General features: G+C 39.6%; 1 protein-coding gene across 1 annotated transcript in view; it reads right to left on the bottom strand.

Moving 5' to 3' along the window:
• Positions 1-15867, bottom strand: part of LOC122758024 (poly [ADP-ribose] polymerase tankyrase-1-like) — an 83261-nt gene that overhangs the window by 23622 nt on the left and 43772 nt on the right. The window contains exons 7-16 of the mRNA XM_044011806.1: positions 12006-12100; positions 11424-11490; positions 10984-11170; positions 8926-9047; positions 8745-8836; positions 8549-8627; positions 6990-7161; positions 5916-5995; positions 2089-2234; positions 1828-1993 (exon numbers count right to left, since the gene is read on the bottom strand). Of these exons, the coding sequence (XP_043867741.1) occupies positions 1828-1993; positions 2089-2234; positions 5916-5995; positions 6990-7161; positions 8549-8627; positions 8745-8836; positions 8926-9047; positions 10984-11170; positions 11424-11490; positions 12006-12100 (1206 nt within the window). The remainder of the gene's footprint in view (positions 1-1827; positions 1994-2088; positions 2235-5915; positions 5996-6989; positions 7162-8548; positions 8628-8744; positions 8837-8925; positions 9048-10983; positions 11171-11423; positions 11491-12005; positions 12101-15867) is intronic.

The raw sequence follows: 15867 nt of genomic DNA, 5'->3' as shown, positions 1-15867 counted from the left end.
CAATCAACAGCCACACACCAGCCAGTGCACGTTTTGTTCCTCAGTTATGTGTAGCTCTAGTCTGAGCTGCCCCGTGTCCCAGGGCTGCCACTTTCCTCCACACTGCCCACTTCACTCAACAATAACTTTGATCCTGAGCAGCTCCACTGCACCTTTCACCGCAGCCATTCACACCCACTGCGTCATTACTGTTACTGTCGTCGCTTTGTTTGCACCCCATCGTGGCGAGCCTCAAAAGTGCTACTGCAAACACATCTGTGGTTTTCACTACCTTCCCACCCAGGCCACATTAATCTCAGTGAGGTCTCTGGTTGCGTAACGTCGTCAAGTCATCATTTTGCATTTTGTTTTATTATGCTGCGCTGGACTCACAGGGCAGTTCAGTGAAGACTGTATACTGCAAGGTTTAACTGACACAGGAACATTTCTTACTTGTCACTGGACAGACTGCTTTTACTGAAATGTTTAATCTTGTATTTTATTGTATTTTTAGATTTTTGTAAGCTTTTAAATATTGGTTTAACCTTAATATTTCTGTGCAATGTCAGTACATTTAGTTTTTGTCAATAAATGTCCTTACGATGATAGAAATCCAAACATTGTGTGTTATGGGGACTTGTCTTCCTTATGGGGACAAAAAGTTAAATAAAGTATTATGTTGTATGATTAGGATGATCAAAGGCTAGTCATAGTTACAGTACATCTCCAGGAAATGATTGCAAGTCAATGTAATGTCCTCTGGAGTCAAGGAAACCAGACTGTGTGTGTGTGCATATTCAGCAGTGTTGAATTAATTTATGCAGCCCCATATGGCAACAACACAGTTGTGACGCAACCGTGTCTGGAGGTGTTTATGACCAGAAATAAATAAACAAACACGTTTGACTGTGAGAATAACACATGACACAGAATTCTAAAAGAGAAGTGCGCATCAGGTAATAAACACTAGATATTTTCAACCTTGTTTCCCCAGTTGAGTTCAGAAAAGTGATGATTTAACACTATATCACAACCATTCTGATATTTGCTATTTTCTGAGTCAATGTTTTTCCACATTAAAAGTCGGGTCACGTTTCTCCTCACACTCAGTAAAGTCTCAAACTGCGTGCAGATGAGGACAAAGTGTATGTTTACTGAAGTTTTTTCTGTGAACTGCAAAGTTATGCAGAAGCGACCGCAGACAGTTTGCTCATTGTTTTTAAATGTGTCCGTACGGTGGACTCCCAAGATCCAAGATGAATCGTGTGCGCAAAGGGAGGTTAATAAAAATCTACGTGTGAAATTTGCAATTTCGTTTGTGGTATGATTTCAATTTTTAATATTCACTGTGTAAAAAGATGTAAAACATGAGGGAGAGGCACCACACGACAGACAAAAAAATCTAAATACTTGACGAGGAGTCTGTAGGATTTTGTGGCACACGTGTGATCCTGATTTTAAGGTAATGATTTCTGTTGAGATCCTAAATTCTACCAACTGTACCTTTTACTACAGTACTATATACACTAATATTAAGGTTGAGAACTTACAGCTATTGAAAGATGTATTTTCTTATTTTAAAAATATGCATAGGACACAGAATCCTCAAAAAAAGAACAATTAAAGTTCTAATTGTTTGGATTCAAATTGCAATTTCAATGAGAAAAGGCCCTAAAATATGCCACAGTTCAAGAAACTATCTTCAAATGTGACACGAGACGTGTGACCGACCCAGATGATTAACTGAATGCCAGAATCATCTGTGACGGTTTCAGCTGAACTCACAGTACCGTTAAGTTATAGTAACGTTAAATAAAAAGGACAGAGCAGGACCCGCGCAAGTCTGACCTTTAGCAGCAGTTTGCAGATCTCGTATTTGCCCTTTGCAGCAGCTTCATGGAGCGGCGTGAACTTCCACAAGTCTGCCACGTTGACCGAGGCGCCGTGTCTGACCAGCAGCTCTGCCACCTCATAGTGGCCGTATGAACAGGCGTTATGGAGGGGAACCAGACCACTGCAGAGTAAGAGTAAAAAAGAAAACACACACAAATGTGAAGCCTCAAAACAGCCTGTACTCATTTTTTTAACATTTATTTATGAGTGTCGCACCCTTTGTCCTTGGCATGCACATCGGCGCCATGGTGCAGGAGGTACTCGACCACTGACACTCTGTTGTATCCAGCAGCAAAGTGAAGGGGAGTGGAGTGTCGTCCCTCCAGATCTCTGCAATTCACATTCTGAGCCGTACACAGCGACTGGAGACACAGAGAGAGACAAAAGATGAGAAAAAAAATCAATCAAAATCCAGCCTCAGCTTTCACAGCTAATCGATCAAAAAGACACAAAACTAAATCTGTGGCAGAGTAAAATTCTGGATAAGAGTTGCAATTAATATACATGTTTTTTTCCGTCTTCTTTATTAATGAGCTGCAACGAGGACAAGTTACAAGATTTTGATTTAATTTAACCACCACACAGTTGGTGTAGTGGTTAGGGTCGTTAATGGTCTCCTTGTGTGTGCATGACAGCTTGCTCTCACAGTCAAAAACATGTAGATTTGGGACAAATTGGACACTAAATTGACAGTGAGAGTGGATGCTTGTTTGTCTCTATGTTGAGCTTAGCATTTACTTTTAAGTGCTGCTGTGCCATTAACATGTGCATTAACTGGAACCTGCCTTAAACATAATTTGTATCATATATATCATTGTTACAGAAAACAAATGCAAAAAAAATCAGAATAAGTAAGAAAAGGAGGTAAAAAATAAGAAAATATGAACAGAATTAGCATGAAAATTAGATAAAATAACTCAACATATGAAAATGCAGCTTCGGCCACTTTTGTATCAGTCAATATATATTATATTCATTTTAAAGAGCAGCGAAAAATGTTGTCTGACATACATCATCATGTCCTTGATATGCCAATGTTTATGTATTGTAACAATAATTCCTTTGTTTTCCATTAAAACGACATCAAACGAGAAAGACATGCGTCAGAGCCGGCGAAAGAGAAACAAAAACAAAGAGAAGAGAGACTACCTGCCAAGACGTATGATGAAAAAGTACATCAGCGAAATGAAATATATGGGAAAAGGGTTTTAGCGAGCAACAGTAACAATAGTCAGTTAATAACTGAGGGCGGAAAAGAAAATGCTGAACTGAGTCCGACACCTGCTGCCCACATAATGGCTCCAATACATTTCAGACTCAATTTCACCTTCATTTAGGCCGGCAAAGAAAACACAGGTTGAGATTCTATTTTAAAGTTTCTTCCTTTCTACAACTCACCAGGAGGACCCCACTGTACAGGAAGTAAAAAAAGAAATATCTCAGCAGTGAACCCATACCTCCATCTACAGCCATTATCGCTCACCTCAGCTGCAATTTAAGAGAAATGGATTTCCACAGAAAAACACTTTAAAAAGTGTCATCTGTGCCAAAGTGAGTGGAAATGAAGATGGATATGACAACGTTTGCTGGTTCCAGCTTTTCCAGCCAGAGAGGATGTTGAGTTGAATCTGTGTCGCGTTTTAACATTGTGATATGGTTTTTTACATTTATTGTGAATACGTTCTCTTTAGGAAAAGTGTTTTTATTATTCTGTTGACTGCTCTTGCAGATATGTTGTTCTCCGCTTGCTTCCCGGGGGTTCAACAGATGAAAATGAGCTTAGAGCTATCTGTGGTGCAGCCAAGAAGCTGTACGATGTCTCTGACAGCTTAACTAATAAACAAAAGAAGTGAGAATTTTTGTTATTCAGGCTAATAAACTGAATATCTTTGGCTTAGAAAAAGAAGCCATTTGAACATAGGAGGAAAGTGAAAACTCAAACCTTAAGAACCCGTTCAAGTTCAAAATATACATCCTTGAAGGCCATCACACTGTGTGAAGTAATTAAAGCGTGGGCCAGCAGAGGGCGCTGATAAGGCAGGTTGACTTCTTAACTTAAACTTTTGCTGTGAAAATGGAGGACAAAAGTAAATGTAAATCATCCCCCTGAGTGGGGATGGGAATCAGTATCAAGAATCACTGGATCAGATATCGGACAGATAACTAACAATGTAAATAAGCAGAAGCATTTTAGCTGAGTCATGTTTGCACGTGTTTTTGGGAGAACAATATTTGTTACACAGTTAAAGAATTGTGTCTTTGAAATGATAGTTCATAAATGGTCTAAAATGACTGTATCGGACTAATATCGGTATTGGTAGATACTGGAGTTTGTGATAAAGGTATCGGTATCGTACACAAAACAGTGGTATCGTTTACTAGCACCTACACCGTGGATGAGACAGCAAGCAAGAGACAAATCTGCGACAAATCTGCGGACTTGCCCGTCAGCTTAGCTTCGTAACCGCCTGAGCAAGTGAAGCCGCAGAAGAGGCATCACAACACTGATCAGTGCGTAATAATAAATCATGTCAGATTAGTGAGTGTAGAAGGGGGAATATCTGAATTGTAAAAACTGATATTTGTTAGAACATGATTTTTGAAAAGGTGATAAACACTGACAATAACAATTGTCAACTATTTTGATAATTGATTTGTATGTTTGTTGGTTTTTTAATTCTTAAATGTGAATATTTTCTGTTTACTTTGCTTCAGGTAACATAGAAATCATTAAAACTGATTAATTTTGGTTTGTGAAAGAAGACAAATGAGAACATCATGTCATATCATGTCGAGGTTTGGGAAACATTTGTCATGTTTCAACGAGAACATAATCAACAGATTAATGAAAATTGTGATTCTGAAACTAGTCCTTATTTAAAAGACCTTTATCCCTTGACGACGCAGAAACTCTTACTGTGAGAAAGACGTACAGCCGTCACCAGTGACCATCTTTCAAACATTTGAACAAAGGAAACAGTGCGAGTAAAAGTTATTTCTTAACAAAAAAACAAAAACCTGTCCGTGACAGAGACTGACAGAAAGCCAGAGCAGAGATGTTTGTCTGTTTTTCCTGAAATCCCTCAGCAACCTGCCAAAGCCTCACAAACACAGACAGGTGAGGTTATCCAGCTGAAGAGGATGTGTCAGTGTGTGAAGACGTGCACATTTTCTCTCCCGACATCCAAAGGCTTCTGTCAACGTCTGCTAACTTAGCAGGTTCTTGCCAGGTTCTGACAATATCCCAGTGACATCATGAACACCTCGACTTCTTTTGAGTGGAAATCGAAATAAAAGAGTGAAAAAGACTACTTCCATTTTTTTCACGAAACCAGTGTGCCCTCACAAACGGAAAATCAAAAAAAAAATATCCGACTAGCATTTAAAAAGCAAATCAATAAAAGTCGGACTCCATAAGAACAGCGAGAACCGTCATAAAAGGTCAGCACATTTTTTTTTTCCACTTTAATTTCAAAATAAAAGTCATGTTAGCAGATCTCCTCTAAGGTGCAATGTCAATGATCATCAATATAAGACATCATCTCCTTCACTGCTGACTTCACAATTAACAAGTATTCACACTTTTAACAACAACATTGTGACATGTTTAATTACAGAGCCCGGGTGACGTTCATAGATGTTTTTTCTCTTAATAAGAGTCTACATTAATCCTTACCCTTAATGAGGCAATTTAAAAAAGATCTCTGCTCCTTCAGAGCTAATTATTTCACAGGATCGGTGTCATCAGGCACACGGAGGCTACTGAGAAAATGTTCTGTTCTTTCATGTCTATTTTCTTTCTTTTTAATTAAGGCAACATTGAGTGTTGGAAGAACGACTTGTGACTTGCAAACTGATCTGTCTAATTTAGACTTTTAAATACGTGTCTGTACCCAAAACAGATTTGTTTTAAGATTGAACTTTTAGATTTTAACATTTTTATAATCGTATTTAGTGATTCCGTTGTAGACTCTAACTTCACCAGGAATGACCACAATGGTTTAAAAACTCCCCAGTAATTCAATGTGAAGCAAACAAATTACCTTGACAGTGTCCAGGTCTCCGGCTTTAGCAGCTTCCAGAAGTCTGTAGTCCACATCGGAGTTTCTCACCGGGACGTTCTCTGTGGCGCACAAACATGGAGAAACGTCGTGGATTAGAAAAACTTTGCACATGCGTTATTAAAAGTTGTGAATTAATGTGAAAGTGACTTAACCCTTAGGACACAGAGCATTTCGGCTGCTTTTTTTAATTACTATGTTTAAATGAACAGTATATACAGAGGGTATAAGAATGTGCAACATATAGTGTCTTACATCCTTTTTTCAGCATGACCTAGTCAATCTGATGAAAAAGTTCTTTCATTTTCACCAACTATATAAACACACCTGAGCAAAAAAGTACTCAAAATTTTTAAAATCGGATTGAATTTGTGAAATCTGAAAACACGTCATAGTTCTAAGTTCACTTGGTTCGTTTTTATGAAGAAAAAGAAAAGAAAAACGGTCCAATTTAATGACTTTATATCACTACTAAAAACGTGATATAAAATTACACATAACTTTGACTCAACAACTGTAAAAAAAAGGCTGAATAAATGATCTATAAACACACACGCCCAAGATGTCCATATAAGGAGTTGTGTATTATCCCCACGGCAAATTACCCTGGGTGCACCTGCGGCACAGATCCGCGCCGTGTGAGCACCAAAGGTAAACACTCCACAAAGACACAGAGGTTCCTTTTGCACATGTAGTTACATCTGCCACTGCCCAGTGTTTTGATATGATGCAAACTTTGCAGGTTTTTAAAAAGATTACTTAGCACTCATTCAAAAACACACATGGCGTGTTTGACTGTAAGCAGAACAATTGAGTTTCCTGAACAACAGAACAACAGAACAACACGGTGGTTGAAAAAAAAAAAAAAAATCATATGCACCCATCCAGTCTGAAAATATCAATATTGACCTTTACAAAACAATCCCGTTTGATCTCCTCACTGCCAGCTGCTGCATAGCAACCAGAGCACAACACCTGTACATCTGCCCACCAACAGACCGCCCACTCTCCCACCCACCTACAAACACACACACACACACACACAAGGTAGCATACCGTTGAGAATCTGCTGAACAGCTTCATTCCCCATTTGAGCAGCAGTGAAACCCTGCAGCGATACCAGCGAGGCGTCGGCCCCGTATCCTAGCAACAGCCTGCAGGTCTGAAGATGGCCGGCCAGCGCCGCGCGGTGCAGCGCCGTCTGACCCAGCGTGTCCAAGGCGTTCACCTGCAAAACACAAACACGTTTAGGTGCTAATTCATGAAACAATCCTTGTTTTGGTCCTTAAACTGTGGCACTTTTTAAACGTTATGCAGAGAATCACAGAAAACAACATTATATTCTTGTTTAAGCTTTGAATTCCTTCAACATTTAACCTCATTGTTCATGAAAAATATGATGTTTATTGTTAAATACTTAACATTAACAATGTTCTCAGCTGTGGTTAAAGTTCATCACGACATATATTGAGATATTGATGCAAATAATCGAATGGACAAATCAATTGAGACACTAAAAAACAGACACAAAAGTCTGTTTTTAACCTAATCTGACAAATAACCTAAAGCAAAAAAAAATATTATATCAATACAGTCATAAAGCAGTGGATTCGCAACACTGCCTACAGTGGTGTAATAAACAGGTATATTGTTAGAGATGGCAGTGTGTAGGTGGAGTGTGGATATTGGAGGACATTTAATCACATTTTGTTCCACACTCAGCTCCATGTTACAGTTATGATGCGTACATACACGGGTCAGTACCAGAGTGATCACACGGTGAAGTTCAAGAAGACACCATTTTTTCTGGTAATGACAACGTGACAAGTGACTTTTTTTTTTTTTTTACTGAAAAGTGACTCTTGTTGTTGCATGCTGCCCTACTTTCTGTTGATATACTGTACATGCGGAGGAGAAAACCAACGTCTGACTCCGCCTCTGTAGATGGCGCTGTATCTCTATATAAGCTAGTGCGTATTGAAGTGACCTTTACATCACAGAAAAACAAACGGCAAATGGTGAGAAGGATCACGCTGTGGTCTCTATTTCACTCTCACCGACGCCATCATGTTGTTCTCGTCCGGCAACAGTACTGCAGTTTATACGTCGCCTCCCTCTAAGACCGACTCCAGTCTGACTAAGCGTGTACATGCAGGAGTAATTTGACTATGAGTCGCATTATCCATGTATGTTAGTCCGACTAAGACTAGCCCTATTTTAGTCGGACTAACGTGTTTGGATGACATTAAGAAAACCGAATGATTGTCTTATTCTGACCAAAATAGCACTTTTAAAGTCGTAAACGCACTGACTCTTTGAAGCCGAGGGTTTGACACAAATATGAACAGTGTAGAAAGTGGTTCAGATAATTAAAGTAATAATGGGAGCTGTGCACTGTATTAAACCTACAGTATATTAAATAAAAACGTTTGATTTAAGCATGTGTAGAGAAGTGGATTGATGTACAAATTGAAGGATGGGTGGATATACATATATATATGTACACATATAGATATATATAAAACAGATTATCATAGTATTTAATCATGATTAGGTGGAAGAAAAGAGAGAGAGATAAATTGATACTACAAGAAATATAAATGGTGGCAGTTTACCTTTGCACCGTGTTTCTGAAGCACCTCCATAATATCGTTATGAGCTCGCTCTGCAGCCACGTGAAGAGGAGTCATGAAACTGCACAAGAAAAAGAAGGACAATAGGTTTGAGTTGGTTTCTCAGGTAATAAACAATTATTTAAAGCATGGTTTTACACTGTTATTTGTACACATATATGTAAAAGTAAACACTTACTCTTTATTCTTTTCATTAACGTTGGCTCCTTTCCTCAGCAGCAGCTCTGTCACCTGTTTCCTTTTGGGGTGAGGCGATGCCACTGCGCAATGCTACGACACAGAAACAGAAACGTCGCCTTTGTATGGTCACGTGTGTGGACATTGTTAAGTACGGTGCAGTGTTTGTGTGTTTATCTCACCAGCGCGGTCTCATGTGTGTGTGGGTGTTTGAAGTTGATGATCTCCAGCGCCAGGGTCTTCTTAGCTTTTGCCATGTCAGCCTCTCGAGCAGCTTGGAGAAGCGAGTGGCCCTTGAACTCATCTGAGAGCACACAGGCAGACACAGACACAGACACATTTTCCTACATTACTTCAAAGTTGTTGTTGTTTTTTTTGTTTTTTCTCCCCACCCCCCCCCAGTGCATTATAACAGCACACGGAGCGGAAACGACTGATTATCCCCTCGAGGACCAAAAAATTACCAGAAACAAACTACTTTGTTTCAGAAGCATTTTAAGCAGCATAAAAGGATTCTGCTTTGAGTCGGAGCAACGGCGTTCATGCATTCATAATCAGACATTCAGACAAATGGAAAGGGCACCACAGATGTCGCATCTTCTCGGTTAAGGGGCGACAAATTGAACAACATAGAAAATAGCTAGTGTATTGGAAAAAGCCTCTTAGCAATTTATTCGGAACGCATTTTTCATGTCTGTGAGTGTTCTGCTCAGTGGCTCCCAAACTTTGAAGGAAACTTTATGTATTTGCAGTGTTTTATTTCAGGTTAAAGTCCACGGTTTAAAGGAACAGAAGACGGACATGCTTTTTGGCTCACATTTTTGTGGAGATTTTAAACTTCATACATCCCCTTTCAGTCTAATTTATCTCTCAGTTGGAGCCATGACACCGTTAGTTCAGCTTAGCAAAAAGCCTATTTCTTTCATCGTGTACAAATTTTTTTGTAGAGTTTTGGTTTTGCAGAAATATACACTATATAGTAGACTATCTCAGCAGGCACACCCTGGCCTTGAAGGCAGTTGCCTGGCAACCTCATAGCAGAAAAACAAATAACCGCTTCTTCTAAAATGTCACACTATTCCTTTAAGAGGCCACCGTTACGCTCTACTCGCTCCAATGTCACGTTTGGTACCTTCAACACCTTTCACTTTTGTCAAGGTGATGCGAATGAAATCAGTTCTTACTGTCGAGAAAACAAAAAAATATGAATTCAAGGCAAAGAGGAGGCTGAAATTCAAGGCCACGTTCTCTCATTGGAAGGTTCAGGTGAAAAGATTCCAGGCAGAGACAAAGACTTGCTGTACTACTTTTGCTTTAACTGAAGAAAAACACAGAAAATTCATTTTACTAAACTGCTCTGTTGCATTCGTAAATGATCTGTTTCATTTACCTTAAAAGTAATTCAATGCCCGAAAAAGATGAATAGATTTTATGTACATTTTTGTCAATTTTTTGAAACAAAGAAGAAGATGAAAGATTAAGATGAAAATATCAACTTCATTTCAAAATAGAACAAGAGACAATATTTATTTAAGGGTATTGAAAGCGAAAAAGCTCATTAAAACTGGCTCTACCCTGTCATTCTGAAGCAAAGGTGCCACCACTCAACCAAATAAGATTTCTTTGAGGTAAACCCAAATAATAAATCGTCCGATTAGTCATTTTTAAATGATCGGCATTGACCATTAATTACTTATTTATGTATGTTTACATCATAATTCTGCTCTCAAAAACACAAGTGGATTAAAGTACAGACAGAAAAATGCAGACTGGAGAGAAAAACCATGGTCGTCGTTCAATAAATATTTGTTGCTTGGTTGAATTTAACCGTCAGCAAAATCTACATTGTACAGTTTTTAAAGATCGGCCACAGAAAAACCCACACCAGCCGACCGCTGCTCTCTTCTGCCATTGTGTTTTTGAACTCATGGCTACACACGACAACAACTGTACAAACACTCGGAATCGTGCACAAGTTAAGAATGTACTTTTGCTCTGCTCAGCTTATCCGAGCATGTAAATGTGCTGATTATTAGATACTGGCATCTGTCTCGCTTCACGCTCATAATTCTTTGTTTTCCGCTTCAGGAAACAACAAGAGAGTTTACACTAACCCCCACCCCCCACGACCAGTGCAAACACACCCTCCCCAAAATATCATCTCTTCATTAATTCAGCACCATGACGCATTTAGAGGTGTCGTACGGAGCGGCTGCTGTTTATGGAAATGCCACACTCACATGTGAGTCTCTCCTTCAGCTCAGGAGTGGGCGCCATGTCCACGGAGCTCTTGCTGTGGCAGTTGAGCAGGGTCGGGTCGGCCCCGTGGCTCAGCAGCAGGGAGCAGACCTCCACTCGGTTTTTAGATGCCGCTTCATGGAGCGGAGTGAACTGCCACAGATCCATGGCATTAACGCACGCTCCATGCTGAAAGGAAAAAAGAAAACGGGGATCAGTGGAGTAGGAGAAGAGAGAGAGCGGCGTGAAGCAGGTAGAGAAGGAAAGAACACAAAAAGGTACAGGGAGATTTTTCAGGAGCATCTCAAAAAACAAAAACAAAAAAACTTTAAAGGAAACACTAAAAATACCCATTGAGATGAACGACTATCATTTTTTTGTTAATGTAATAACTGAATCACACAAATATACTCATATTCTTTACTTCAGTTATAGTGTTTACCTTAAGCAGAAGCTCTGTAACTTCATAGTGTCCATACGAGCAGGCGTTGTGTAGAGGCACCAGACCACTGGAGGAGTCAAAAACAAGAGAAAAAAGAACGCATTATCTCTCCACCGCATTTTCATGTCTTCAACTCGATAAAGACGTTTATAAGACAACACAATTTGATAGCAAACATCCCATAATTGGCAAAAACATTGCACTCACGATCAAAAATGTCTTTTAGTTTGGTTTGACATTATAATTATGGCTGAATCAATTACTCAATTAATCAGATTGAGTGTTTTTGATTTTTCAGCTTCTTATATGTGAATATTTTATTTGCTCCATATAACAAATAAATCATTCAAATTCATTCTGGTTTGTGGACAAAACACGACATCGTCATATCCAGGTTTTCAACACCTCCGGGACCAGACGATTATTCCATTAATTGAGGAAAATAATCGACAGGAAACAATCGTTCGTTGCAGCGCTAATTATGATGAACAACATCCTGCTTTATTCAAATTCTGGGCTCTTTTTTTCCACTTCTCTTCCTTTTAAAATCTCATTTTTTTCACTTTCCTTTATCGTACATACCCCTTGTCCTTGGCGTGGACATCTGCTCCATGCTGTAGTAACAGCTGAACTATCCTCACCCTGTTGTATCCTGCTGCCAGGTGGAGCGGGGTGGACTGGAGAGAGAGAGAGAGAAGGGAGGGGGGGGGGAAAGAGTAAATGTTTAGCCCATATGTTCTTCTTCCCCATGATTTCATTATGACTAGTCATGTATACAAGGAGGAAGCACACATTTGGACATTTGGGGGTTGGGTTTTTTTTCCGCTGAGCAACAGGAATATTTCTGGAAGGCAGGACTTCTCAAGGAGAAATGGGATTTTTTTTCTTCTACAGTCACAAAGTCTAACTGCATGTCCACCATAAAACCAGTGAAAAGCTGCAGTTCTTAATCCTTTATGACGTCTCCGTGCACTGTTTTCATGATTTGCTCTCAGCAAAGACCTTAGTGAAAATACTGGAGTAGAAATGAAGTGAGGGTGTTGACACTGAAATTATATTATGAATAGGACTAGGATTAAATCCCTATTTCCATTTGTCATGTAAAGTCAAGACAGTCAGTATTTGGACAGTTGCACCTTCTTGTTTTGTTTTTTTAAGGCTCTGCGCTTTAATGCATTTGCTTTGAAATAGAATAATGGATAACACATCAAAGTGCCAAGTCTCGGCTTTGACTCGAGCAGGTCTTCACTGGCGCAGACAGAAGTGTGTGGGCGATTTAGCCCTTTTTAACACGGTGCTTTAAGTTCAGCGTATAAAGTGACACAGGAAGACACAGCTGCTCAGACCGACAGACAAAAGAGTTCTGAACGCAGTCCCTGTTAAAAGGGTCAAATTTCCCACACAGTTCTGTCTAAGCTGATGAAAACCCGACTCAACTGAAAGTAGAGAAATTGCACTTTAATGTGCAGATAATTTCAAACTGTATGTATGTGAGAAAAAAAAAACCGTGTGTGATTGTCCAAGAACTCACAGGCTGAGCTGCATTCATAACAGGAGCAAATCTGTATTCCAGGAAAACACCGAACCTCCAATGTTCCTCCACAAAAACCTACTACAGTTGCTGTGAATCATGCATTATTAAAATAATATTCAGTGTGTATATAGAGTGAAGATGTTGTGACGGCTACAGAGTGGCACACCATTGTTGCCAATGCCAACTGTTACCAATGTCACCATGAACAACAACAAAAATAGAGTTTGATTAAACGACAGGATCCAAAACAGAGGTTTGACCACTTTTGACATTAGTGTTATTGCTAATTCTTTCTTATAAAGCTCACAAAAACATGAGTTATTTTCTTCTTTTAGTTTATTTGGATCAGGATTAGCCATTACATTGGGGAACGGCTTAGTACAAAATGAAGGAAAATGATACAGAAAGGAAAAACGTTCTTTTTAAAAAAGAATGTCATCACTGACCAACAATGGGACGAAAATTATACCACAAATTACGCGGCCTGGTTATTCTCTGGCAAGAGAACAAACCAATAAGTCACTCAAAGGTGAAAAATAACGTGAGCTCATACAGGAGAGCAAACACAATAATTGGCAATGAAGGGTCCATAATTGGTCCATGTGCCATTTTGCCAAGAGTTTAGAGGACATCTTGAAAAATTAACAGCGATATCTGCTGCTGTATCAGCTCAGTGGATCAGCAGCAGCAGCAGCAGCAGCAGCGAGGCAGAGCTGGGAGGACAGATGGTTCACTCGTATTTACAGAATGTGACAACAGCGTTGCAGGGAACAGTACACAGTGCTCAGTTTGTCACAACCCTCGCTTCATATTATGCACTGTCAATTCTGTGTCGATGTTCTTGTTCTTGCAAATCATTGTGAATATAAATAAAGAGTGACACATTTAAACAAAAGAAATAAGAACAAAAAAAACAACAACACTACAGCTTTAAGTGCATCTTGTCTACCAGTGAGTCATCACTTCAGCCTCTCCATTACACACACACACACGCGCTGCTGCATCACCATGATGATGTTGCCAGGGTCAGACTGAGTAGTTTAAGCTCCTCAAACTGTCAATATCTTTCTTCAATGTGTGTGTGTGTCGACTATTGACATGTTCCCACAGAAGCCAAGTCATAAAAAAAAAAAAACCAGCTCCAGTTGAAACTTTTATTATGACCCTCTGACCTCGGCACCCACATGCCATTTGTGTAAATAATCAAAAGTATCTGAGCTGCCATTTTATGAAGCAAAACGGCTTTTTTTAGTCATGTAATTGTAAATAACTCCTCCTTTGGCCTTATAATACATCCATCCATCCATCTTCTACCGCTTTATCCTCCACCAGAGGGTCGCGGGGGGTGCTGTGCCAATCTCAGCTACATCGGGTGATAGGTGGGGTACACCCTGGACAGTTCGCCAGTCCATCGCAGGGCCACACACAGATAGAGACAAACAACCATTCACTCTCACACTCACACCTATGGTCCATTTAGAGTGTCCAATTTACCTAATTCCCATATTACATGTTTTTTGGCTGTGGGAGGAACATGGGGAGAACAAACTCCATGCAGAAAGACCCTTGTTCCAACCGGGGCTCAAACCTGAATCTTCTAACCACTACACCAACCACGTGGCCCGCCTTATAGTACATGTTTAAAACAAATAAGACTTTTAATAACTGACCGACTAACACATACATTCAGGGCACAAACATGAGCAAAGCATAGCACAGACTAAAATAACGCAACTAAGTGAAATAACATTTGTGACTTCATATTTTTACTCCGAGGTGACACAGGCGTGAAAAATAAACAACCAAAAACAATGGGAAAGGTGTTAAAGTCACACAATGTAGGATTTGTTCTCGGGTCCCCCTACAGTTGGTAACCGGTATTGTCTGTTACAAGTGTCGTAAAATATATGTATATGCGGCAAATTTTGTGTCATTGCAGTGCCGACCCAAAGAATGAGAATGACCTTGGAGACATAACGTGAAGGTCAAACTCCTACACTTCTTAAAGCACATGGTCTTGGTGTTAAAATTCATGGCTATACTCACAAATCTTCACGTCAAAGAGGCTTTTATTGTGTTGTAATTAATAATTAACTTGAGGGTTTGCTCTTTTCTTTATTTGATTTGTTTGTTTTCTGTCTGCAGGGTTTTGTAATGCCATTAATTTTTTAGAGTGGCTGTTCATTCACTACACGGGAGTTACGAGTTAATTAACTAGATGTAGTTTGTGTTTTGCACCTGTCCAACTGCTTTGTGTTTGTTTTGTTTTTTTCCCTTCCTCCCTTTAAAGTCACCTAAGACTCAATGAAATATGTTGCCCTAAAGTGAAACCTAGTGGACTATATTTCAAACAGATTCAATCGGCACCTGGAGAGGCAAGCTGAAAGAGAACAATAGTAATAAAAAATACTCTATTACTCTCGGCGTTGTGTTTTAATCATCTAAAAGCCGTCTTTGAGAGGTGGAGGAGGGGAAGGAGATGAAAGAGCGCAGTGTGGGAGCAAAAACAAATGAAGCACAAGAATCTGGGCAGAGGGGCATGTTCAGGTTTGGATGGAAAAGAAAATACTTTCTTTCCTTGATAGCATTTGTGTTTTGTTGTTTTTCTCTCATTCAATTCCTATTTGCCGTCAAAAACAACATTTAAATGGTGGCTGCAAATTCAAAAAGTGCACGTTATAAAGTTTACTAGACTTGTCACCTGAAGTTAAATATGATTCACGCATTTTAAATCATCGTTTAAAAGCACATGTGGTCTTTAATCAGCTACTGTGTTGGTTCCTTTTTTGTTTCCATTTTTCTCTAACCCCCCAAACCCCCCCCCCTCGCTCCTCCTTAGGAGCCTGTCAAGTTGTTCCCATGACAACGGTGACTGCTAGCTGTCAGCAGTTGCCATAGCAATGAGACATA

Source organism: Solea senegalensis, linkage group LG21 (genome assembly GCF_019176455.1).
Source record: "Solea senegalensis isolate Sse05_10M linkage group LG21, IFAPA_SoseM_1, whole genome shotgun sequence".
NCBI lineage: Eukaryota > Metazoa > Chordata > Actinopteri > Pleuronectiformes > Soleidae > Solea > Solea senegalensis.
The sequence above is the reverse complement of the archived record's forward strand: the minus strand, read 5'-3'. Positions and strand labels throughout refer to the sequence as shown.